At 44.0% G+C, this 27,933-nt stretch overlaps 2 protein-coding genes across 2 annotated transcripts in view; both read right to left on the bottom strand.

Moving 5' to 3' along the window:
• LOC144159764 (uncharacterized) overlaps positions 1–27,933 on the bottom strand; it is a 321,877-nt gene that overhangs the window by 138,600 nt on the left and 155,344 nt on the right. The gene's annotated exons all lie outside the window — the stretch shown is intronic.
• Positions 949–27,341, bottom strand: LOC144158312 (uncharacterized). Its single transcript, XM_077689132.1, has 3 exons — positions 27,308–27,341; positions 6,470–6,605; positions 949–2,405 (listed from the first exon to the last, which is right to left on the bottom strand). The coding sequence occupies exon 3, from the start codon at positions 2,327–2,329 to the stop codon at positions 1,238–1,240; it is 1,092 nt and encodes a 363-aa protein (XP_077545258.1). The 5' UTR covers positions 2,330–2,405; positions 6,470–6,605; positions 27,308–27,341; the 3' UTR covers positions 949–1,237.

Below are 27,933 nucleotides of genomic sequence, written 5' to 3'. Positions count from 1 at the left end.
CAGACGATTCATCCCAAAAGCGATGCATACAATACAGTAGCGGACATATAAGTGAAGCATAGCTAAAATTGGTGGGAGAGATCACCGAGCAGCTGAGCAATACCGAGGGGAAATATTCAGGTTTTGAAGAAGACTAATGAACCGAGGAGGAAATCAACCTCTGTAATAAATCGCTGTTTTGATTGACAATAAGACCAGTAATCCAATCAGTTCAACGAATTGAAAGAAGGAGCTGATTACCAGGACATTGCTTTATTTAACATATGTACATCCATGTATCGGTGGCGGGTGTTTCAGAACCCCTTTAGGCTGTTTCTGGGCAAAACTTTTCTGACACCCAAAGATTATAGCGTGTTTACAATATGTCATCCTTCATTAAATATACATTTAAAACAATCAGTTTTTGACAAATAGTACAGACATTAGATTTTTCTCCATGATGGAATCGTGCATGATATATCAAACATGCTTTTTGACATAGGTAGCAAATAGGTTTCCACGAGTGAAATTGCTTGAGCAGAACAGTTGTTGCCAAATGGTAGTTGTCCTTAAAGTGCAACCATTTAAGACTAACAAAAAGCTTTGAGAATAAGCTCTCCCAATGTGGTGAACACACCCTGCAAAGGATAAAATCGTTAACGCAATTACCCAAGTGACTTCCACGAGTGAAACTAGTCCGACGGATACTATTGACATAATGTCTGGCGTTAGTGCAGTAAAAAGATGTGTATTTTAGTAAGCTGAGTCTCTCAATGGATACACATGTACGGGGTCCCCCTGAAGTGTAATTCTATGTGTAAATCTGACAAAAGATGTAGAATTATGGCCTTTTCTGAGAGTGCACTCCTTCACGAGTGACCAAGCTGGACTCTGAGTAAAGCTCTTTTGACAGGTTCTACACTTTTTCTTCAAGACAGTGCAGTCTTTCATGAGACCAGGTGAACTTAGTGAGTAAAGCTTTTCTGAGAGATGACACACACAGAGCCCTTGATGAGAATGCAGTGTTTCATGGGTGACCAGGTGGGTTTTTTTGAGTAAAGCTCTTCTGACAGCTGCTGCACACAAAAGGCCTCTCAACAGAGTGAAATTTTTCAGGTTTAATCAGGTTGGGTCTTCGAGCAAAGCACTTCTGACAGGTGCTACCGCATACAGCCTTCTCGCCAGAGTGAAATCTTTTATGATCCACCAAGCTGGAACTATGTCTACAGCTCTTCTGACAGGTGCTACCAACAACCTTCTAACAAGAGTGCGATCTCCCATGAACAACGAGGTGCTTTCTTTGAGTAAAGCTTTTCTGACAGGTGCTACACACATACCGCCTCTCGCCAGAGTGCAATCTTTCATGAACAACCAGGCTAGCTCTCCGAGTAAAGGTCTTCTGACAGGTGCTGCACGCATGCGGTTTCTCGACGGAGTGCGATTTCTCATGATCAAGCAGGGTGCATTTTTGAGTAAAGCTCTTCTGACAAGTGCTGCACACATACGGCTTCACGCCAGAGTGCAATCTTTCATGAATAACCAGGCTAGCTCTTTGATGAAAGCTCTTCTGGCAGGTGGTGCACACATAAGGCCTCTCGCCAGAGTGTAATCTTTCATGAACAAGCAGGTTAGCTCTATGAGCAAAGCTCTTCTGACAGGTGCTGCATACATACGGCCTCTCGCCAGAATGCAATCTTTCATGGACAACCAGGTGGCTTCTTTGAGTAAAGCTCTTCTGACAGGTGCTGCACACATACGGCTTCACGCCAGAGTGCAATCTTTCATGAATAACCAGGCTAGCTCTGTGATGAAAGCTCTTCTGGCAGGTGGTGCACACATAAGGCCTCTCGCCAGAGTGTGATCTTTCATGAACAGCAAGGCTAGCTCTATGAATAAAGCTCTTCTGACAGGTGCTGCACACATATGGCCTCTCGCCAGAATGCAATCTTTCATGGACAACCAGGTGGCTTCTTTGAGTAAAGCTCTTCTGACAGGTGCTGCACACATACGGCCTCTCGCCAGAGTGCAATCTTTCATGAACAGCAAGGCTAGCTCTATGAATAAAGCTCTTCTGACAGGTGCTGCACACATACGGCCTCTCGCCAGAGTGCAATCTTTCATGAACCACCAGGTGCTTTCTTTGAGTAAAGCTATTCTGACAGGTGCTGCACACATACGGCCTCTCGCCAGAGTGCAATCTTTCATGAACCACCAGGCGCCTTCTTTGAGTAAAGCTCTTCTGACAGGTGGTGCACTCATATGGCTTCTCCCCAGAGTGCACTCTCTGGTGGCTGCCCAGGTTGCATTTTTCAAGAAACATTTTTTTGCGAACAGTGTAGGTGCAGCACATTTTTCTGGCACACAATTTCACCTCACGAGGGGGATGGTTGCATTGCTGACAAGACTGGCAGGAATAAGGCTCCCCTCTGAAAAAAAAATGTTTCACAGTCACCTAAAAACTTCTAAGTTGGCAGAATAAGATACAAAAAATGAAATATGGAATGAAGATATTGAAAAAATCAAGCAAACACAATCTTTCAGACCCATGGCAAAAGGTGTGAACCCAAAAAATGCATTTATACAAACTTTTTACAATGAACACACCACACTAAATTCAAGGTTTCTGCAAAATTTTTTTTCACAGTTCTGAACAACTTCTGTCAAGCATTGTTTAACAGAAAATGTGGCAGCAGGTTATATATCCACAGATCACATTGCAAGTACAGTGCTTCAAATTTCCTCTCCATAAACGAAAACTTTAATTAGGCCATACTAATTCTTCTCCGGTATTGGGAATCATGTATGTTATTAAAGAAATATTTATACTTTACTCATTCTGTGTACACAAATACATAAACAATAAGGGCTTCATATAGGTGATTTTAAGTTTGATTAGTTCATTTTCTGGGGCAATATGACAGTTAATTAAAACCTCCAAAACAGTGTGGCTTACTTATACAAAAAACTAGCAGGGTCATTCCACACGAAACATCCCAGCCCCGAAATCAGCCATTGCCAATTTTGTCGAAAGAATTTCTCCTAGTTGCCAATTACGTATCGGAGGCCCACACACCAAGCATTTTCAACAAAAAAGTTTTTCATTCATGTGAGCACTCCTTGAAGTTTCTGTAAACAAGAAAAATGTGGTTGAACATAATAAATTTACATAAACCATGTAGAATGAAAAATATTGTAGAACATTCATCTTGCTTTGCTGTTTGATGCCGCACCGCAAGAATTTTTAGTGTTGTATTTATTAAAAACGCAAGAAATAGTGCGCTTTCAGAATTTTTGCAAAGGCATCATAAAGCTTCAGCCCTGATATTTTCACTGTGATATTAATATATTCCTTGAGTGTCTACTGAAAATATTTAAGGTTGATTACAGACTACTTTTTAGGCCAGTTGATTACGAGAATGTTAAAAAATGAGTTTTTCTCCAACCTTCAGACCTACATGAAGCACCAAATCATAAGAGGTAACAGGTAAAATTACTTAAGACAGCTCATTATATGCACCCAACATTTAGCGTTTCGTTCAGAAAATCGCAGTCGAGCAAATTTCTTTGGAGGCAAGAATTTTTTTTAAAGCCACACTTCTGTCCACTACTGAAGTGTGTCCCCAGCTCGGAATGCCTACATGCCTACGAACTTTTATGCGGCAGGAATGCAAACACCTGGCTCTCTGCTAAATGAACATTGTTTGCCACTTCACACCACAAAATACAACATAAACAGCATAATTCGGCTAATTTGCCACATTTTTATTAATGGGTCTATGCACAGTCAATTACGGGAGGTGAAGCAAGCCTGATCTGACTGTCTGATGTGGAGGAAGAAGAATCACAGAGTCGTTTTTGCCTCTGCATCACACTGAACCTGGCCCACAGACATCACGATAGGATACCTCTTGCAGCAAGCATGAAATTTTCAGCCACTTGTCTTTTTCGCCTTCTGTTTTTTATCCACAGTGGTTCAAGTCTTCCCCAGCTGAATAGTTAGCATCAAAGAAACCAGCCGAGTTGTTCATTTTTGGTTGTTTACCTGAAATTTTTTGGAGCTTGAGTAGGATTTAATGGAAATGTGAAGTGTTGAACGCGTAGCTGGTCTGAAGTGATGTAATTGTTGCGTTTCTTTGACTGGAATTGCCACAGCTAATCGTTAACCAAGCTGCGTTCTTGTATGTTGTTTTAAAACATGGGAGCCAGATTAGTTATTTTTTTACATTGTCTTCACCCCAGCATACAGATCCTTTGGCATTATTCTGATCCTAAACAGGTCTCGATCTCTGGATATTTGCTCTCAGTGCAAGACTTTTGATTGCGCCTCTGATGTCATCACATGCACTTTTGCCGTGTGGTGTGGCGAAGAAATTCCATTCTGGCGACAGTTCATAGTCCACTTCGTGGTAGCAGAGTTAGGTGGGGCCCTAGCCGATCTTCGCTGCAATTATATCCGCGCACTACTCCATCAACATTTTACCACTATGATCTATACCAATACTCCCAAATGCCTGAATCAAGTCCGGTGTCATTCTACAAAAATAACCGTACACCTTCCGGCAAAGCCCACTCTTTTGCAAATCCACTAGAGCTCTTTTTCTAATTCTATGATGCAAAAAATCACACTGGCATTGGTCGCTAAGATGAGTCTATCAGCAAGCCATGTTTCATTGGTTTGTCATAAGTTTACATTGGAGTTGTTGCCCACTCAAAATTCCCACTTCCTGTCAGCAGATGGGCTTCTGCAGAAATCATTAACCAAATCGTCCAATCATAAACATATGAAGATTGCAGACAAAGAGGCGAACAGAGGAAGAAGTAGTGCAGGGACGCAAGGCAGTCAGGCACTCGAACTTGAGCTGGATTCCAGCGACCATCTGCGTGACCTCTGCACTGCTGGGTTCTCCTTATGCCAAGATGCACTGACTTTCTCAAGCACTGCAAAACGTGTCAAAAGGGGCTCGTGTTCCTTCAGTGCAATGTTATTACTACCCTCCATTGCATAAATAGCATGCCATCCTGCCAATGGTGGAGATGGTAAAAGAACAGTTCCTTGACGAGAAAAGCACGGTGCAAGGCTGCCCAAAGCAATTATAATGTGAATATGATTAACTTAATTATTATAACTATTACTTCATTGGTGTATCTCAACAGGTTATGTAAACTTACTGCTACAATATTCTATATTATTCGCTTGCATTATTTGTTACAATAAACCTGGAGATGGCACTATATGTCCATAAGGAGTGCAGAGGCAAGCACACCAAATCTTTAAAGGAGTACTGACGCAAAAATTTCAAACCTGAGATAACTATGCAAAAGATTTCTTTGGCAAGTTGAGATATCTCCCACTAAGTTTCGACAGTAACCATTCATCATAATATTTTAAATCCATTTTATTCTTGGCACACACGAGAAAGCTCAAACGGAATGCCCTCTTGCAATCGGCATCAGTACGACTCCACCTACTCCTCCTGATTCCAAACTGCCGACGTCAGGGTCCCGGTTATGTGGCCAATGCACTAGCTGTAGTTGGCACGCGCTGCTTTGGTTTGTGTATCACGTCACGGTTTTGAGACTTACATCATGCTACCCGAGGCATGATAAGATGTTGAAGATGCGCACGAGCTGCTGCGCACGTCCAGATAAGCAGTGGTGTGAGAAAAACGGTGACGTCAGGAGCACTCGCCTGTCCTGGCGGCTGCCTCGGTGCTCATTTAATCGAAACCGAAGCCGACACAACTAAACGAGGCTGTAAATAATTATTTACACTGTGTCCAACTGCCTAATGTGCCATTCCATACCAATACCAGCGACAAAAACGTACTACGAAAATTCCGCGTCGGCGCTCCTCAAGCAGCCAAAGCATGCCCCTTTACCACTTTTACCTTTTTCTTAAGCCACGTAGGCAGCAATAATTTGTCTGTGTGTATATTTTGTTTTTCTCATCATTGTTATAAAGATTACTTCCAATGATGCCCAAAGCTGTTTCTCGAAACAGGGACCTTCGAGCGTGTTCTATTTCCCGGCAAACAGATTGTATACCACTGGGCACACCGTGAAGTAGATCAAAACAAGTAGTACATTACTTACTGCAGACAACTTCCATAGCTTCCACTGCATTGCATGATAAGTATGAAACAAAGAATACCAAGACTAATGAAACACTGAAATTGTTAAATTCTCATGGCCTCATCGAGTTCATAAACATTTCAAATTAAATGGAATTGTTGGAGAAACAACATTTTCAAATTTTGCCATTTATAAGACTCAGGCCGGATTACAATCCTGTTCATACTACATATGGGTTCATCATTATATGCAGTGGTGTTCTGCGAGCTACTGGTACAGTTTCCATTGCTATTCCTCACGGTGCACCCTCCACTATATTTGCTGCAGAACATACCGACAAAAATAAACCACAGCTTCTAGCTCGCACTTCCCACACTATATATGTCCTGCAAACAGCTTTGCTAGCGCCACAACCCACCCTGCATTGCCAGCGTGTCGGTCGCATGAGGAGGTGTGAGGACTGGGTTCAGCCGAAATATCTGCACCATCTTGGGAAGTTGTGAAGTTGTCCGATACATCCGAATCGCCAACTTGGGTGTTGTTTACTTCCAGAACTGCAAAAGTAAAAGGTTTGAGCAACTGAAAGCAACGAGTGTTATACAAATCCTCAAACAGCCAATATACTGGAATGCACAGCACAGTTTCATCTAAGTGGAACTTTGTGATCTGCAAGGTGTCTACCAAGTTCACATTTTCAATGAAACATGGTAAAAACGGCACAGCTAGAAAAAGGACGCAAATAATGACACGGGACTAGCGCTGGCCTTTGTTCTTTCTTCCTTTGGGTCGTGTCTCTAACCGTGCTGTTTTTAGCATGTTTCATTGCTCCGGCCAACTAGTCCACATTCAAGCATTCACACATTTTCAAGTACCCCAAGTTTCCCAGGTTTTCTAAGAGTGCTTCTGCTGAGGAACACACATGAAACAAATGTTGTTTTCAATGAAGATTGGCTGCACCATGCCATCAGATGCTGTTACTCTCTAAAAAGCACGTTAAAATAAAACAAACGACCTCATATATTTCAATAGGTAAGTTATATATTTCTTCTACTTAAAATGAAAACATAACAAAGTAGTAAAAGTCGCAACAAATAAACTATCTTCAATAAAATTGGACGATGGATGTCTGGGCCAAAGGACGATCACCAAAATCGAATGTCACCGTATCAATCCAAAAGGCAACGCAGTTCTTTAGCTTGCGTTGGTGTTTGATCTGCTGGAATCATCTGCGAAAGTTCGGCATCTTTCCGCGGAGGAGTCAGGCGGTGTTTCAACATCGATTGGAGGTTTGCCAAAGGTTGCAGCGGAAACGTCGTGATCACAAACCGGCACCAACGTAGCTAGTGTCATACCGTGTGGAAGAACTCATGGACGGAAGCTGAAATTCAGCAAGGGCAAGGTGACTTCGTTGTTGGTAAGTCACAATGGTATGATGTAGCCTCAAGCTGTGCGTAAGCAGCATGTCAACGATTGGTGACACTACGTAACCACCTTTGAGAACTTGTTTATTTATTTCATTTTTTTATTTATTTGATACCCACAGCGCCATAAGACATTACAGTGGGAAGAATACATGATTACAAGACAGAACAGAAGCTCAATTTGCAGTAAGTACAGTACAGTCTAACCAGCCTGTAGCAAGTATACTCAATACACAATGGAAAGCACATTGACAGAAATGTACGAAAAATTCTAGGGGGTAACATACAATAAGACGAAAACAAATCCTTTGTTAAGCATTTATACAGCACTCAAACAAAACACCCATCATCAACCGGACAATTCAACTGACTCTAACAAAGGAAACAATGAATCACTACCAACAGCAGCAACGATCGCTAAAGGCAACAAATTCCACTGACAAACCATTTTAGGGAAAAAGGAATTACTAAATGGTGCTGTCTTACATCGGTACTACCGCACTTTATAAATGTGATCGACTCGCCCAGATACGTAATGCAGTGAAGCAATGTAACTGTCATGAGAAATACAAATTCGAGATATGTATAACTCATGGAAAAGCTTCAGACGCTGCTTAGCCTGGCGTGTGGCCAACTGTTCCCATCCTAAACTTTGTTTCCAGTGCGTCTTCCTGAAGTTGTGACTCTTAACAGTGTTTCCCAGGAAATAACGGGTGCCCATGTTTTGCACTTTTTCAAATTTATCTTTATCAAATGCAGTGGGCGGGTCCCATACGCTACTCACGTAATCAAGTATCGACCATACGCATGATTTGTACAGTAATGCCCGTGTGAACTGGGGAAACTCACGCATGTTTCGCCGCAGGAACCACAGGATCTACACGCCTTAGCTATCGTATAATCACCATGACGGTGTCAATACAGAGTGGGTGTGAAAAATACACCCAAACACCTATATTCAGAGACTATTTTTAAAACCTTCTTGTTTACAGTATACGAAGGCAAAGCTTCAGCCTTCTTTCTAGAAAACGTCATGCACATTGTCTTCTCCAAATTAAGTTGCATGTGCCGTTCTTTAAACCATGTATTTATTTTGTCCAAGTCATCTTGAACTGCGCCCCGATCACTTTCGCAGTTTATTACTCTATAAATGATGCACTCATCCACAAACACTCATCCAGGGCAATGTCATTATTATACATTAAAAACAATATTGAGCCCAGTACTGATCCCTGAGGGACCCCGGACGTCACATTGGTAGTGGATGACTGTTCACCATTCACAATGACGTATTGCTGCCTTCAATTTAAGTATTCTGGAATCCAGTTAATAACTTGAGGGTTAATTTTTGTATTGGGTCATTTTCTGAAATAATAAATTATGAGGGACCAAATCAAATGCTTTTCTGAAATCCAAAAAAATGCAGTCGATACTGCTTCGGTTGTCCAGCTGCAGTCACACGACGACATGCTAGCTCATGAGTAAATTCAATTAACTGGGTAAAACAGGAATGGTCCTTGTGAAAGCCATGTTCACATTCATTTAACAAGGAATTGGCTTCCAAGTGCTTTATTATTGACGAGTATACGACATGCCAAAAAGTTTTGCAGCAAACGGGTTTTAAGGATATAGGACGATAATTTGAAACAATTTTTCATAGTCATGATTTGTCAATAGATACAACAGCAGGCAGTTTTGAATCACTAGGCAAGGAACAATCGCGTAAAGATTTTTCAAAGATTATTACTAAATACCGGGACACTATGTGCACAGGATTTTAAGAGAGCGTTAGGCAGTCCGTCAGGTCCAGAAGCTCTTGATAAATCTAGACGCTTTAGCAGGGTTTCAACTCCTGGCTATAAAATCCAATATCATCCATCTGAGACTCGCCCGGAGAAGGTACAGATAAATGGTACGCGTTTCCTGGCGTACCTGAGATGGAAAAAACCGAGCTAAAATACGAATTAAACCTTTCAGCTTTTGCACTTTCAATGACGACACCATTCTGTTCCAGAGCAGGGATTGAGAGTCCTTTTTCTTTCCTTTCACATATTTCCATAGTTCCTTTTTATTTTGCTGAAGTCGTGATTGAAATCACTGAAAATAAGCAATTATTGCAGCTGTCGTAGCACCGTTTAATTGAGATGCAATTTCCTTAAGCTTACGAAAATTTGGAATGGACGGGTTGTGCAAATGACTCTAGTAAGCCCTTTTCCATTTCTGTGCTAAGGCATGTAACTGTTTTGTAAACCATGGCTTGCTTCTTTGATGCCTTTTAGATAACAGCGAGGACGGCACGTGACAGCCACATAGTTCCAAAAGCTTATCTTTGAAATTGGACCAAAGCTGCTCTACTGAAAGTGATTCTGCAAGTGTCTCGAAGACAACAAAGTAATTGTCAAGCTCGGCTGCAATTTCATCAGTATTTGCCTTTACATAATTAAATATATGCCGGCTGTTAGTAGCAGTAGTACTTTGATAGGTGATGTACATTTTACAGACAACAGCTTCGTGGTCCCTAATTCCTGGTATGACTACCGTGGACAGAACTTTATGTGGTGCATTTGTGAAAAATAAATCAAGAACATGATTTTCTCTCATTTACTCCAAAACAGTCTGCGTAAGTGAAAATAAGTAAACAATACTGGCCATAGCAATATATAGCCTACCAGTAATTCCTAATAAGGCAGGTTGGCCGTGCCAATGAAGAGCGGGAAGGTTAAAATCTTCAGCGACAACCATATAGTTAGTTTTAAATACTTAGAATTGGCTCGTAAGCTCCGATAATGTTTCTACAGAGGCCTGCAGTGGGCGGTAAAAACAGCACACAGATAACGTTTTACCATTCCGAAGTCTTATTCGACACCATACTGCTTGTCCCGCACTAGTTTGACACGATGCAACGCTTTCGTCAACCAGTACAAATACGCCCCCACCATGGTTATTCCGATCTTTTGTGAAGGATACAAAGTTGGCTGGGAACACTTCACTGTTAGCTACACTCTCATCAACCCACGATTCTGTTCCTATTACAACTAACGGTTAAACAGTTTCCAAGAGGCTACTTATTCTTAAAGGGACAAACAACCCATTTTCGTCGAGTATATATTCTCTATTCCGAATGAAAGGGCATCACTTAATGCACCTTGACGAAAAACAGTTTTGCTCATAACGCCCTAAAACTTTTTAAATCAAAATTTTTAAATCTATGCGCCGTATGTGTCCCTCCCAAAAATAATGCTGGCAACCACGACGTAGAGTAGCTCGGCAACATACTTTTGTCTGTATGCGAAATGAAAAACGATATTTAAAAACTTGTCCCCAGCTAAAAAAGTTTGAATCGCAGGCTTTCCTGTTCCTTTGTTTTTTTAATGCAATGGTCTCTTTTGCATGAATGCGCCATGTGTTGGGATAGACAATAGGTAGAATCTGGCTTCACGTTGTGGAGGTGGGAAGTTCGATTCTCCCCTGGCACGACGTTTTTTTTAAGCTGCCGTTTGGAAACTGAAATTGAATATTTTGCAGAACAAACGCCCCTGACTCAGGCAGAACCGTCAACTTGTTCATGAGGTCTGTTTACTGAACGCTGCCGTTAATTCTGGGCATGGAGGCTCAGTTAGCCACACTGAGAGCAACCCTGCGGCGGCGGGCGGCATGTTTAAAAATTTTCAAAATATTGTTTACAAATACATATACAATTTCACCTTGTACAAATACTTGTGTTGCAAGGTTTTCAATACGTAAATAAATGTTTCAGCAGTTACAGTAGCGGGTTGGTTTGCAGGTCACGTGACAGGGACACATATTGTAGTGTCAAGTTTCGACACTACGATCCGCCAGCCTTCCAATTTCAGAAAGTTTGCTGCCAAATTAAAATTACTTCCGCCAATTTGTTTCGAAATTGCTTGTGGTTACCGGGCTAAATAAAATGCCAGCTTTCATGAGCCAGAGAACGTATACGTGACAAAAATCGGCTGTCTGTCCTTTTAATACTGCGGCAATTGACTACAAGAAAAGATATTTTGCCAAACGGATCGCTGCATAGTCACTTGGTTCGTATGACTTTTTCAGTACTCTCATCATGAACATATTTGGTTTTGTTCACGTAGAGGGTGCCGTTTTTTTATAGCCTGTCTGTCATCAGTTTTGTGTTCCCGGGCGAATTTCCAAGCTGTTGTCTTATCATTCGCCTTTGAGGCGAGAAATCTTCCGGGAGGCTGATATAAGTTCCTTTTAGATTCTTTGCATTTATCAAAAGCTCTTGTTTTTCTTTGTAAGATGCAAATTTTGCAATAACAGGCCGACGTTTGCCCGGCATAAATTTGCCGATTCTATGCGCTCTTTCAATGAACTGTGGTGAGATTCCAAGCATAGTTGTGCTAGGTTTTTGACGTGTTTTTCCGACAGACCACGTTTCCCGGCTATCGCTGCCTGCTATTCCGTATAAAATAAGATTACATCGCCTACTGCGATTATCCAGGTCGTCTACTTTTGACAGCAGAGACTGCATACTGCGTTTTAGATGGTTGAGCAGCTTTTTATATTCATCTACTGCTGCTTCTACTTTCGGAAATCCTGCAACTGCTGCTTCCAAGGACGACATGCGCTTCGTCAAGGCTTCTAGAGCAGCTTTTTGGGCTGTTTGGTTTCTTCCAATGCTATTAAGCTGTTCTTTTATTTCAGTTTGCCCATCCAAAATTTTCTGCTGTGTTGCCTCATCAGGCCCGGGGTTCATTTCAATATCTCCACACAACAAGAGCAAAAGTAAATAAAAACTCCATCGCCGCATCAACAGGAACCGCCGTTTTGTGCAACACTGTACAACAGAGTGCGACCTTACACAGTCATACAACACTTGGGTAGAACTGGCAACAAGAAAAGAATGAACTTTTCGTGGTTTAATACCGTATTTACTCGCGTAATCCTCGCACTCGCGTAATCCTCGCACCCCTAATGTGAGCCAGCAAAACTTGGATTTTTTGGTTCCTCGCATAATCCTCGCACCCCCAACTTTGCAGCAGCGAAAGTTGCCTGCTCGCGAAACCCGCATGGTGCATGTGCTCTCCAACACGCGCGCTCCCCCGCCGCCTCTCCGTTCGGCGGAGAGCGCTGTGTATTCAAAGCCATCCAGGCGCCCTAACAACCTGCATGCTACTCCCTAACAGGCGCCCTAACACGCTACTCACACTGTCCTTGAGCCGGTTTCGCGTGCGCGCAACTAGTTGGCGTTCGCGCAGCCCGCTGTCATGTCGTCGTGTCGCCGTCGTGGTCCCGTCGTTGAGCAGCAGCAGTCAGTGAGTCACTCGCGTCAGTGGTAGATAGCTCGCTGCCATTATGAGAACTTTTTGATCGCTTTGTTTTATGCTTGGTGCCGATCTGTTTGTTTTGTGCTTGGTGCCGTTTCGCCATGGGGAAGAATGCCAGCTACACTGCTGCTTTCAAATTGAAAGCGATAGAGTATGCGATCGAACACGGCAACCGCACCGCAGGCAGGCACTTCGGCGTGCCTGGCGGCAATTTCATGATCGCTGATCAACAGGAGACAGTTTACGATAAGATAAAAAGAAATAGCTGCTGTTGGCAACACTGAGCTTACATATACAAAAAATGACCGCTACATTTAGCGGGATTGGTAGAAGGCAAATTGGCAACACTGTGCACCGGATTTTTTTCCTCCGCATAATTCTCGCACCCCTAACTTCTCATTGACTTTTCCGAAACAAAAGTGCGGGGATTATGCGAGTAAATACGGTAAGCCACTAACCTGCATGAACAGCAAAAATTGCTAGACCGGCTGATCCATCGATGTGCCGATTCCACGCCCCGTTTTTTGTGTGGCACTTGCTCCCTTATGTACAGTGTAGTCGCAGCAGGCCGCGTCTGGATCATCCCATTGTTTGCAGACTGGTACACTCTACGCTCGTTATAGCGGATCCAGCAACAACGGACTTTCGCTTACAACAGACCATTTCTGTTAGTTTGTCAAGTCCCCACGCATTTTAAATGGAGTCCACTCTGCTCATAATGGACCCGCTAGAGCAGACTATCATCTACAACAGACTAAATATTAGGCGAAAATTGTTTCGACTGAATGTTTATAGCGGACGTCGGCGGGGCCGGCACCCAATGTGCTTTTTTTGTTTATTTTGGCAAGAAAACTGTTATGTCTGGCAACATTGCTGGCAGCCGGGTCGTTGGCGTAGCCAAACTAAGCCAGTGCCAGTGGCTTTTTTTTGTGCGACCAGCGGCATGAGCGACAGGGTAACTGATTTCGCTGTTGGATAAATTAGGTGTAATTAACGCTGTTGAACATGGGTGAAAAACTGCCAACATCGCCAGAAGTTGTCTAAGCAGACGATCCGCTCTACCGTCAAAAACAAGGCCGCTGCCAATAAACGCGACTTCAGTGAGATTGAAAACAGGGCTATTGAATACTCGAAGTGGTGCATACGGAGGCGAGTCTGCCCTCATCAGTCTTTCTATGTAATAAAAACTCTGGTTAAGTGAATTTTGGGTTTTAATATTCCCATGCATGCATCGTTCCCGTTCCGTTCGGTGAAAAAGGTAAGAAATGCTTCAAGTAGGGGTTGTTCCCGATCCATTGTGCGCAATCTGCCAGTAACCGTGCGCAGTCCAACTGGTCTAACTTTCAATTTTACAGCTGTCCGTCATCAGATTATTTCATTACAGCTTTTTCAATGACCAGACTAAAATCGCTAAAAATGTAAGCTGCCTTGAGGGAATGTGAGGCAGCGATCCGATTTGTTGACAAACGGTTTCGGGAAAACCTGCATCGTCATGAGGGGATTTAAAAGAGCCTAGCTAATGCTGATGGCCACGCCTGATGTTTTATAGCTGGTTAATAATTGCGCCTAGTTATAGTGCCGGTGCTAAGTTTTGCAAACGCTGTTTACACGATTCTTTGCCCTCGCGGGAACGCTGTGCAGACGTGCTGCAGGCGTGTAGAAAGAACGAGGTGTATGTACTATGAATATGCAATATTGTCAAAGTACCCAATTTAGGGCTCATAGCCCCCCCCCCCCCCCCCGGTCGGATACTGCATACTTTGGCTACAGCAGATGTTTTTTCCGGATTCAGAGGGTCCGTTGTAACGGGCGTAGACTGTAGTGGGCACTGACTGAAATCAGCGGCTGCGCAGGTCTTCATCCATCCTCGGTCGTTGGTTGATTCAACGCTGAAGCTTCAAGAATCCTGGTTCCCTTGACTGTAGATAAGTGGGAGCTCCGACGTTGCAACACAGTTAGCCTGCATGAACAGCAAAATTTACGTGACCGGCTGATCCATCGATGTGCCGGTTCCACGCCACGTTTGTTGTTTGGCGCTTGCTCTCTTATGTACAGTGTAGTCGCACCAGGCCTATGTACAGTGTAGTCGCACCAGGCCACGTCTGGGTCATCCCATTGTTGGCGACTGGTAGTGGGCACTGACTAAAATCAGCGGCTGCCCAGGTCTTCATCCATCCTCGGCCGTTGGTTCATTCAACGCTGAAACTTGAAGAATCCTGGTTTTCTTGACTGTAGATAAGTGGGTGCTCCGACGTTGCAACGCAGATAGCCTGCATGAACCGTAAAAATTGCGCGACCGGCTGATCCATCGATGTGCCGGTTCCACGCCTCCAAGCTACATGACGGGGCTGCTTGTGAGCTGCACAACAGGGAAACACAAGTCATTGCTCTCGGAGCCAAACGTATGTGCTGTTTAGAGGGAAGTCTCCCGTCGGGCGCATCGTCGAGAGCGGGTAAAATCAGCATCTCGAGTCAAGGCCAAGGATAAGGTCATGCGAGCAACGTTCAAGCACTGTGAACAAAACAGTCATTAGATGACCAGCTGCAGTCACACAAGGAAAGCACATTCCAATCACAAGAGGCGTCCCTCCATCAGCGACCGTAACGTGTGATGTTGGTGGCATCATAACTTCGCTTAAATGGTGGCGAAGATGAGCACTCATAACAGATAAATGCAGTACTGTATCGACGAGGGCACTGACAGGAACGCTGTTAACTTCCACATTCAGTAAATTGTTCCCGGTAGCCGAGGTTAAGAAAGGATTTTCGGGCATGGTCGTTGATACAGCATCACCTTCGGAAGCTGCATTTGTTAGTTTTCTGACGGTGGATGGCCATAGCTGGACAGAGACACAGGGCGATGGGGTTGGGGTGAGCGGGATTGGCGTCTTTGCGGCGACGACGAAGGGGCAGAAAATCGGGGCGTATGTGCATCTCGCTCATCCATGTAATGGCGAGGGAAAAAGCGAGGAGGGTGATTGTTGTCAAGTGTGGAAATGTTGGTAGAACGGTGGTTCAGCGAGGAAGGGCGGGGCGACTGCATCGAGCGACTACGGCCGTATCAAGCAACGTGGCCTGGACGGCAGCAGTTGAAGCAGATTGGGCGGTCATCAGGGGTTCACCATTCCGAGGGATGGTGAGGTCGGTAAATTGGAGGCATAAATTCGTTCCGGGAGGCAATTGGCGGCAGAATGAGAAATGATGGAGCATGACTCGCAGAAAAAACACAAGGGAGGCACATGTTTGAATTTTCCTGACGAAGAACAGCTTGTAAAAGCGAAATGGTAGGCTAGTTTCGGGTGTGTAGAGGGGTGGCGAAATTGAAGTCATGGCTTCGATTTCACGCCGGACAATCTTGGTGAGGTGTTCTGGCGTTGTGGGCAGAAGTAGCCATTGCGGAACATCCTCGCACGATGAGGCGGAGCCATGTTTGGAAGCCTGGTGAACTGCTGAGCAATTTGGCGGGCTTTCACCTGTTCAGGGGTGAGACAGCTGAGTTGGATTTGGGAGTTTTAGGGCAGCGAAATCTTGATTTTGGAGCAGAAGAACCATAAATTGTAGCAGAAGAACGACATTTATTATGACACGTTAGGAGCCTAAAAAATCAAATTATATGCAACTCATGGGGGGAAACTGCACTGTTTATTCGATTTTGAACCTACATAACACTGAAACAGCCTCTCAATAAAGTTTTTTTTCTACCAGAGTATCATAAGGTACGAACTGCACTACCTTTTACAAACCTTTTTAAATTATTGGGTTCTATGCATAAATAGTGGAGCGCCATTGAAAATATCGAATTGAAAAACTAAGCAATCGTAAGGCACTTTTATTATCATGGGAATGCCGAAATTGTTATTTTTGTAATCCCAGACTCGGCTTTACGCACAAGGGTAGAGCCATGGCAAAAGTTGCGCTAAGGGAGGTGACAGTCGTCGCACCCCACCAGCCCTTCCATTTCAATCCCCAAGGTGCATATTCACTACGATCATAATTTGAGCAACGTTGGTATGTTTAGCCGCCTCCCTCTTGGCATTAAATTTCACTTAAGATAAATGAACAATTATTACTTGCGGGAAATATTACCCTGTCCCGCTATCGGACACTGCTTGAACATTTTGCGGCGATGTAGCCTGCGCTGCTGCTTCTGCAGCGTCGATCGTCCCATTCCCGCCACTCGCAAGCTCTCTGTGAAAGGCAGCAATATCTCAGCGTTTTATAACGCCGCAATGAATCCGAAATTTCACTACAAGCTCGCGCTGGCACCACACTCAAAGCCCAAACACAGCGAATTCGCGGCGCCCTGTTGTTTTTGATGAACTCCCGTCTTTCAAGTCCCGCAACATACCCGCAACAGATCAAATGACTAAATGTAAACCCAGCCACCCCAATAACTAAAACCAAGGTAGAAATCGGAGAAGAGCACTCTGCCTGAACCACAAGCAACTGCTTTGCCCAGCGGCCATGTTTTTACATCTTCACCACACCAAGATGGCGGCGCCCAGTAATGTCGTTCCGGGGATACGGCGCTCCAGTACTTGCCATTTTTTCATCAACTTGCACAAGTAGTTTGACGCCTCAGTACACATAAGTATTTTTTCTACAGGACTTTGAATGGTTTTTGATGGGAAAACTTTATGCGAAGCTGTGTCACCCCTGCCTGTTCGAAGCAGTGGCACAAAACGGACTTGACGGTGACGCAGTCTTTACAAACCAGCAGGTGGAAGCCGTCGTCAGCCATGCCTTTTCAGAGGTGAGAACCTTCTCTGTGTCGGCCATGTTCGGATCTTTCCTGAGGCGACGTGCTTGCGCTTCAGTGGACGCCTGTGCGTGAGACGCCAGTTCATTTTGACAAGCGAGCTTGCGACCAATGGGTTTGGAGGCAGCCCAGCTATTGACTTCGTATTCGTTTGCGAGGAACCATTTCTTAGGTGTTTAATATTCGACATTTGCAACTGTGACACTGGGATCCCATCAGTTGTGTGTGCTCGCCCGCTCAAAAGTCTTGATTCAATCCTCCACATTGACATCACCTGTCCCACAAAAAGCGGCCGGGTTCATGGGGCTACAACATGACAAATGGTGGTGTCAATGCATTTCTGGCGTGGTCAGTCATCTCGCAATAGCAAAGGTGGCATCCACTTCGAAGCCCTGTGGCATGTAAAGTGAACCCCTTCAGTGCTGAGCTGGGGTGATAGTGAGGGGCCACAGTCACCCACTCGACCAATGGAGGAGAGGTGGCAAAGTGCAACGGCCTCGACGGGGATGAAGCTGCACCTCAACCACAATGTCAGGATGAAAAATAAGGCATATGTATGATATTTCCACTATTCACAATGGTTGCTAATGCAGCAGCGCATAGACAAATGGTTCACAAGTTGGTCAATCAACTTCCTCTCCTTCCTTGAACCAAGCACAGACAGACAGACAAATGTTTTTATTTGGATGGCTCGAGGCCGCAGGCTTAAGGGAGGGGGTTAATAATGTCCGGCCATGGCTGCCTCGCAAACGAAGTGCCACAACGCAGCCAACGTAGCTTGGTGTCGATCACGTGGCCTGATCCAGTCCTCATAGGAGAGGACCCAGGAGGGACGATATTTGGCGCGAAGCCGATCGAACCAAGCACCGACCAGTGTCTCTCGATGCTGCTACGTCTTAGCTGTTTGCCGGTGTATTTGGAGCGTCACATAACAATATAAAAGAATATTTAAATTTAGATTACCCAACTTCACTTCCATTAAATAGAATGGAACCCAAAAGCCTTGCATGGAAAAGGCAGAGTAACTTATGCAGGGGTGAAACAGCTTAAACATATGTGGGGGCAATTCCTGGAGCAGCAACATCTAAATTTTGGAGAAAAAGGACCTCAATATGAAGCAGCCAACGACATTTCGAAGGAGCCTAAAAAATTTAATTTTTAGTAAGTGGTGGAAAACTACACTTTTTAATCAGTTTGCAGTACACACTGCAGAGAAACAGCATTTGGAGGAAAACATTTTAACAAAGTATTACAAGGTACAGGACGTAAAATGCTTTCCCATAACAGTGAGTTGAGTTTCAACTACTAGTTGCCTCTTAAAACTGTTGAAACATACTCTTTGCAACTATGAAGACACCAGGTGTGGGCTTCGACCTCAGACGCCAGTTTTCTTGAAATCTAGCTCAGCCAGGGCAGGATAAGGCTGAAGGTACAAAAACTGTTATAAAGAAGCCTTTTACTGGCTGTAAGATATGTACTGTATTCTTACAAACTGCTTAAATTTTATTGAGGCTCTATGCATAGATGACATAAAGAGATATCAAATTAAAAATGCTCCAATCATAAAGTAATTTTGCTATCATTTGAATGCTGAAATTCTTATTTTATAATGCCCGACTGTGTTGTAAAGCAAATGTCGCGCAAAGCGAACCGATCGTCGTTGCGCCCCACGACATCAATCCCCGAGGTGCACATTTACTACGAGCGTAATTTTATTAACGTTGCTATGGCTAGCCACCTTCCCTTTGGCATTATATTTTACTTGACATGCACGTATACGCTTCGAGCGCTGCCTGTAGGGGCGCCACTAAAATCCCCCTAGCGGCCCGTTTTGAAAGCAGTCGCGGGAGTCGCCGGCCTGCTCACCACTGTCGCCGTTGCTTTTGAGGCACGTTCGCGACTGATATTTTCCATTTGTCATCATCACCATCATCACCATCCTATCTACGCCCACTGCAGGGCAAAGGCCTCTCCCATTATTCTCCAATTCCCTCGGTCCTGTGCGAACTGTGACCAATTTATCCCCGCAAACTTCTTGATCTCATCTGCCCATCTAACTTTCTGCCGCCCCCTGCAATGCTTGCCTTCTCTAGAGATCCACTCTGTTACCCTTAATGACCAGCGGTTATCTTGCCTTCGCATTACATGCCCTGCCCACGTCCATTTATTCTTCTTAATTTCTACTAATGTCTTTAACACCAGTTTGCTCCCTGACCCACTCCGCTCTCTTCTTGTCCCTTAATGTTACACCTATCATTTTCCGCTCCATCGCCCGCTGAGTCGTTCTCAATTTAAGTTGAACCCTCTTAGTGAGCCTCCAAGTTTCTGCCCCGTAGGTGAGTACCGGTAAGATGCAGCTGTCATACACTTTCTTCTTCAGCGACAATGGTAGGCTGGTGGGCTTGACAGTTGTGCCGACATGCGGATTCCCTTCACGCCCTTCGCATTTATTGCGCAGGTGCTCGCTGCTGCATGCCGTGTCGAGCCCTTCGACGCTATCAGCAGCAGCCAATCCGGACAACGCCCCCTTCTCCTGCATGGCGCTCCAGCACCGCTCCAGCCAGTACCGAAAGATGGCCCCTGCATCGACCCCCTCACCGTACTCCTGGAATTTTCAACAACGCCACCCTCAGCGACATCAGCTGCCCGACCGGGCATAAAAGACAGCGCTCCGCAGCCGACACTTCGTGGGCTTGACAGTTGTGCCGACATGCGGATTCCCTTCACGCCCTTCGCATTTATTGCGCAGGTGCTCGCTGCTGCATGCCGTGTCGAGCCCTTCGACGCTATCAGCAGCAGCCAATCCGGACAATGCCCCCTTCTCCTGCATGACGCTCCAGCACCGCTCCAGCCAGCAACGAAAGATGGCCCCTGCATCGACCCCCTCACCGTACTCCTGGAATTTTCAACAACGCCACCCTCAGCGACATCAGCTGCCCGACCGGGCATAAAAGACAGCATTCCACAGCCGACACTTCGTGGGCTTGACAGTTGTGCCGACATGCGGAATCCTTCACGCCCTTCGCATTTATTGCGCAGGTACGTTCGTCCGACTCCCTTTATGCAAAAAAAACTAGCAACCGTTTTTTGGTACAACTGCCATGCCCACAGTATTTCTTGTGCTTTGTTATGAATATCTTTACATGTGCGAACATTGTACTAAAACTGCTACTGTGTTCAGGTGATGTAGAAGTTAATCCAGGCCTTACCACGCGTAGCACAGTCAGTCAAACCGACCAAACTATCCATGCACTTCTAACAAAACTAGACGAAGACCATGCTCAAATTCTTTCCGCACTGAAAACGATAAATGAACGACTTACAGCAACCGAAGAAACATTAACAGACCTTGCAACTCGTATCACAAAATCTGAAGAAATGTGCGCATCTATCCCGGAACTTCTTTCCAGCGTAGAAACTTTAACAAAATCATCAACCGACGCAACAATCCAGCTCTCCAACATGGAAGGCAGGCTGAACGATGCCGAAGATAGGTCACGTCGGTGTAATCTTCTTTTTTATGGAATCCCCGAAAAAGAAGAAGAAACTTGGGCAGACAGTGAAGGGTTTGTTGCTGACATTTGCAAGAAGCACATCAAAATTAACCTTGTGCTGAACGATATCGAAAGAGCGCACAGAATCGGAAAAGTTCAACCGGATAAACCACGTCCAGTAATTGTTAACTTCTCCCAGTTCAAAATAAAAGAAGCAATCTTATCTAACGGTTTCAAACTGAAAGATACGCCGTACAGTGTAGCTCAGGATTATTGTTTTGCAACCCGCACTGCCCAGAGAGAGCTTCTAGGTTTCACACGTGAGCACGGCGGCCCTTTCAAGCTTCGTTACAAGAAGGTAGTTATCGGGAAAAAATCGTACCACTACGATGAAACCCGAAAAGAAGTCAAAGAAATTTTTCCACGTGACAGCTAGCCATTTCGCATCCCAGTAAATGTATCGCCAGTTACCTCACCCTCTCGCCAAATCCAGAATCACCCCACCACACATACAAATGACGTCACCTTTTCTATTCTCTACACGAACATAAGAAGTATCATGCCGAAACGCGACGAAATATGCACCACAATTCAATCATCTGATTGTAACGTTGTGATGTTGACAGAAACATGGCTTTCACCTTCCATCAAAGATTCTGAAGTTCTTCCATACCTAACCGATTTCACGTTGCATCGCCAGGACCGCTTATCCGGTCGAGGTGGTGGCGTGTTTATCGCTATTAAACATACAATCCGTCACTTTATTATCACCATTAGGAGTCCACTGGAAGCCCTTTGGGTAGCTTGCGAAAGTTCACATGGGCTGATCATACTAGGTGTGTGTTACCGTCCCCCCAAATCAGAGCCCAACTTTAACCTCAATTTTAATGACACCCTCGACAGCCTGCACAAAATGTATCCCCGTGCAAAGTTTATAATTTGCGGGGACTTCAATTAGTCTATAAAATGGGCAAACAACGTTTCCCTTCACAGCGGTGAATGCGGCGAATTCCTAGCCTGCTTAGAAAACTACCAACTAACCCAAGTAATAACTCACGCCACCAGAGAAACATTACACACCTCTAATATATTAGACCTTATCCTAATGTCGGATCCAAGTAGCCTGCATTCTCTCCATTACCTTAAAGAAATAAGTGATCACAAAATTATTCTTGCCTCTTTCAGTTTCACCTTCCCAGAAAATAAACCTACACCAAAGCAGATAAAACTCTACGGCCGTGGCAATTATGAAAGAATTAACACCGAACTTGAACAATTTTACATTTCATACGAACAGGGATTTAACAAGCGCACAATAGAAAATAATTGGAAGTTGCTAGTTGAAAAACTCAACCAACTAACTGATGCATATATACCAAGCATAAAAATTAAAAACAAAACATCCGCCCCTTGGTTTAACAACGCGATTAAAAAACTAATAAACCGGAAAAAACGCCTGTTCAGACGGGCCAAAAAACAGAACCAACCATCCTTATGGAAAGAATATTCCGAGTCCGTAAAACGCCTCTCGATTAGCATTCAAAACGCGAAACGCGATTTTTTTCGAACAACACTACCAGACATGCTCAAAAATAACCCTAGGGAATTCTGGAAAACAATAAACCCAACAAACATCTTGCCGATAACCTTATCCGGTACGAATGACAAACCGCTCAGTGACGTAGATTCGGCCAATGCCTTAAACCATGCCTTTTGTTCTGTTTTCACGCGTGAACATAGCTTTTGTGCGAACTTTGGAGAGACTGCCGGATCTATCATAAGCGATCCAATGTCACCTATTGAAATTTCTACAAATGGTATAAGTAACGTAATTAGAAAAATGAAACTTTCATCTGCAAGTGGAATTGATAACATAAACAGCAAAGTATTAAAGAATACCCAATTGATAATTACTGCAGCATTTCAGCTGCTCTTCTCACAATCCCTTTCGCAGGGACAGGTGCCGAGCGATTGGAAACTCGGTATAATCACCCCATTGTTCAAAAATGGCAACAAATCATCCCCATATAACTACCGGCCCATATCGCTTACCAGTGTCCCATCCAAAATTATGGAGCACATTTTATTTACCAACATCATTAATCACCTCGAACAGCACAACTTCATTCACCCTTCCCAACATGGTTTTCGTAAAGACCTGTCGTGTGAAACGCAACTTGCTGCCTTCATTCATGACTTGCACACAAATCTTGACCGCAATATCCAAACTGACGCAATATTTCTTGACTTTGAAAAGGCTTTTGATAAAGTTCCTCACCACCGCCTTATGACCAAACTTTCTTTGCTTAACCTCGACCCATTTGTCTTGTCTTGGATTAATAACTTTCTCACTGACAGAAAACAGTTCGTCGTCATAAATACAGCTAGGTCCCAAATCTCTCCCGTCCTCTCCGGTGTTCCCCAAGGAACAGTACTTGGCCCCCTGTTTTTCCTGATTTACATCAATGATCTTCCACACTGTATTACTAACAATATAGGATTATTCGCCGACGATTGCGTTATTTACGCAACAATCGCTAGTCATGAAGATCAAGTAACTTTACAAGCAGACCTAACAGCCGTTCAAAATTGGTGCCACAAGTGGCAGATGAGCTTAAACATTTCTAAATGTAGATCAGTGTCTTTTCACAGACGTACTAATCCGTTTTTGTACAACTACGCCCTACATAACAGTTTTCTACAATCAACTACCTCTTATAAATACCTTGGAATACATATCTCAAGTGACCTATCTTGGACCCTCCACATTAATCACGTCATTTCAACAGCTAGTAGATCTTTAGGTTATATTCAACGAACCCTGAAGTTTGCTCCCAGCCACTTAAAAATATTAGCTTTCACCACAATAATACGCCCCAAACTGGAGTACGCCGCAGCAGTTTGGGACCCACACCAGAATTACCTCATCCAAAACCTAGAAGCCATCCAAAACCGCGCTGCCAGATTTGCCTTTTCCGATTACTCATCGTTCACCAGTGTAACAGACTTAAAAAAACGTGCCGCACTCATTCCTCTTAGTCACCGCCGAAAAACTGCGTGACTCGCATTATTCCACAAATTCTATCACGCACCCCCATCGAGCATTTACGTCACCCAACGCCCCATTTCTCTGATCGTTGCTGCAACACTATGCAAGTTCATTACCCTCGCCCCAAAACTACCACATTTGCAGAATCTTTCTTTATTCGCACAGCTAAGGAATGGAACGCCCTACCATATACCATTGTTAGCATTCAGGATGCAGAAGCCTTTAAAAATGCCCTGACGACGATCATTGAACCGTAATAAATTGCCTGGTAACTTTCTAACGTGCTCAACTTTTTCTTTTTTCGTGTGACCTCACATGATATTTCTTGCATAATGGTTCCTGGTGTCATTTTCTTCATACGGCGTGTATATATGTGTATGTATATTTGTATATGTAAGTACACATGTGTATACATATGTGTATATGTGTATATATATATATTGTACTTGACAATGTTTTGTACCTTTTAGGTGGTATCTTTTGCCACTGCAAATTGTTTTCATCCACAGTCCACAAACAACTGTACCTGTTCCCCCCTCCTATCTTTTTTTTTTTGTTGTCTGTTTCTGCCGCTTCAGCTATATCCTAAAATTGTTTGTTGTTTTATTCTGTTGCACATCCCATTTTGCCTTTACCAATGCCTTGTATACCCACCCCTCATGTAATGTCCCTTCTGTTAGGAACCCTTGAGGAAAATAAAATAAATAAGTAAAATAAATCAATAAATTATCTGAGAATGTCTGCCATATGCACCCCACCCCATTCTGATCCTTCTAATTATCTCTGCCTCATGGTTGGGATCTGGGGTCACAACTTGGCCTAAGTAGATATATTCGCTTACCACTTCCACTGCCTGGCCACCTATCTCAAACCGCTGTGCTGTCCCGAGGATATTGATCATTACTTTAGTTTTCTGCACATTAATTTTCAGGCCCACGGTTCTACTCTGTTCGCCCAGTGCAGAAAGCATGCTTTGCAATTCGTCCCCCGAGTTACTTAGCAAGGCAACGTCATCAGCAAATCTGAGGTTACTGAGGTATTCTCCATTAACCCTTACTCCCACCTGTTCCCAATCCAACGTTCTGAATACTTCTTGTAAGCATGCTGTGAATAACATTGGAGAGATTGTGTCTCCTTGTCTGACACCCTTCCTTATAGGTATTTTACTGCTCTCCCTATGGAGGATGATGGTAGCTGCAGACCCATTGTAGATATCCTCTAGTATTCTTACATAATGCTCATCTACCCCCTGGTTCCGTAATGTCTGAATGACTGCTAGGGTTTCGACCGAGTCAAATGCTTTCTCATAATCTATGAAGGCTATATATAGGGGTTCAGTATACTCAGCGCACTTCTCTATCACCTGATTGATCGTGTGAATATGGTCATTGTTGAATAACCTTTACGGAACCCTGCTTGTTCTTTAGGTTGACTGAAATCTAAGGTTGCTGAGATTCGGTTAGCGATTACCTTGGTAAATACCTTGTAGACGACTGACAGTAAGCTGATCGGCCTGTAATTTTTCAAGTCCTTCATGTCGCCTTTCTTATGGATTAGGATGATGTTCGCGTTCTTCCAAGATTCCGGTACCATTGCGGTCATTAGGCATTGCGTATACAGGTTTGGAGGTTTGTCAAGTACAATTTCTCTGCCTTCCTTCAAGAGGTCTGCTGTTATCTGATCCTCACCAGGTGCTTTGCCCCCTTTCCTTTCTTTCAAAGCCTTCCTTACTTCTTCGGTCGTTACTGGTGGGATGTCTATCTCCTGTGAACTACTGTCTCGTTCGGCATTATCTTGTATGTCCTGGCTACTGTACAGATCCCTATAGAACTCCTCAGCCACTGTGACTATTTTATCTCTATTTGTGAGGACATTGCCTTGCTTATCCTTAAGTGCATACATCTGATTTTTCCCCACGCCAAGACGTCTCTTCACTGCTTTCAGGCTATTTGTCTGCCATTTGTATGCGTTGGAAATACATATTTCTGTGGTGCAGTCACTTTGTTCGCAAATGTGGTGTATTTACGAGAGTGTATAAGCACGAGAGTGTATAAGAGTGAATGTGGTGTATAAGCGCCAGGTGCGTGTCACAAGCCGGCATCAGGAAACCTGCCTATGCATGGAGCTGATTGTCATTCCACTGCACTGAAATTTACTGTATTTTCCTGTCTATAAGTCGCACCTTTGTATAAGTCGCACCCCCTTCAAAATGAGTTTTTGCAAAAAAAAAAACGTATATAAGTCGCACCGTTGTATAAGACGCACCGGTATATAAGACGCACCTGTTAATTAGGTAAACTCATAGAGAATCAGATCGTTAGAAAGTGCGGTGAAAGTACATGGTTGTGGCGGCCGCCGCCTAGTAATGCATCCCCCTGTAAGCAGGGCTAGACACGGGCATATAACATCCAAAGTCTGGACATAACTACTTCTCAAAAGTGGTTTATGGATACACACAGATGACATGTACTTACGGACTGCGTTTAGGCAAAAACATCGAGATCTTTTTCCTCAGACTCGCTAACAAATATTTCAGTATCTTCAGTGGGAGTTCCACCGGTGCATCACTGCCATCCTCCGACTCTCTGTCATCTTCGCCAACATCGTCACCACTCGCGGACCAGATTACTCCGTCCATTATCAACCCGGCTACAACTGTTTTTGCAGAAATGGAGTCCCAAGAGACCCATTTGGCCACCTCTCCATACGTCGCGCGTCTCTTGCCTGCTGTCGTAAATATACCAACAACAAGATGGCAGTGCCTGGTGGTGACGTTCTGGAGCTACAGCGCACCAAAAGTTGCACTTTATCGTCAACTTGTGCAAATCATTTGTCCTCTCAGCTCTTATAAGTATTTTCCAATGGTCCTTTGGAATAGCTTCTGATGGGGTTACTTTGTAAATGCACCGAATATCACATGTGCAAACTCAAAACATGACTTTCTAAAAACGACCTTTGCGACATTTTTTGCCATCTGTTGCCTGTGTTCTATCAATTAGTGATTGATCAATCAGTAAAACTGGTAAAAACATTGTCACCTTCCTTGGAAAATCATGATGTCAAGTTGGCACTTTCTCCCCTAGAAACTGATATGAGCGTCAAAATCCTAGCTTAAGGCTGCATTGGAGCATTTTGGTGCAATTTTAGAAATTTTCATGCCCTTGGAGCAGCTTGGAGCAGAAAAGCGAATCTGCATCAAAACTGCACAGTATGCACAGCTGTCTCACCCCTGCGATGGTGATGGTGGTCCAGATGGTCTGCCAACAGTTCCTACACTGGCAGTAGCAAGATTTTATCTTTTCCAAATAGGGAAAACAAATGCACAACTCTGGTTAAACACACAAAGGCTACCACTAGGCACTATCAGACAGTATTGCATACGTCCACGACCAAATTTCTAACACCAGAACTCTTTTGATACATGCTGCTTAAAACAAACATGGTCGATTTCTAACTTAACTAATCAAGAAGACTACGAACAAAATACACAGATAATGTCCGTGTATTTTGTTTCCAGTATCGGTCAATTCTGCTTTTTCATTATGCTACATTTTCTTTAAGACCACGAGCAAACTAACATGCAACAAGGTCCTCTTATAAATTCAGGCTTCGCACCATTAGCCCACAACCTAGCTACTAAACTGCTAAAGTGTTACCCGATACACCATCCTTTAGCACACCACGAACTAGAATTGCCACATTTTGTGCACTTGAAGTTGCAAAGAAAAAATAGTTCTGGCATCAATCAGCTTGGGCCCACCCGCAACGAAAAGAAATTTCGCAAAAGTTGTTCGTAACACTTATAACAGCGGAGCTGTCGTACAAGCCGGAAGTACACTGTTGCAAAAAAATA

The sequence above is a fragment of the Haemaphysalis longicornis genome, unplaced genomic scaffold (assembly GCF_048455015.1).
Source record: "Haemaphysalis longicornis isolate Haplotype H1 unplaced genomic scaffold, Haemaphysalis longicornis Haplotype H1 scaffold_10, whole genome shotgun sequence".
Lineage (NCBI taxonomy): Eukaryota > Metazoa > Arthropoda > Arachnida > Ixodida > Ixodidae > Haemaphysalis > Haemaphysalis longicornis.
This window is presented reverse-complemented; position numbering and strand designations above follow the sequence as displayed.

Bases quoted from the DNA above. Each gene is read 5' to 3' on its own strand.
- LOC144158312 (XM_077689132.1), bottom strand. From the start codon at position 2,329: ATGTGCTGCACCTACACTGTTCGCAAAAAAATGTTTCTTGAAAAATGC.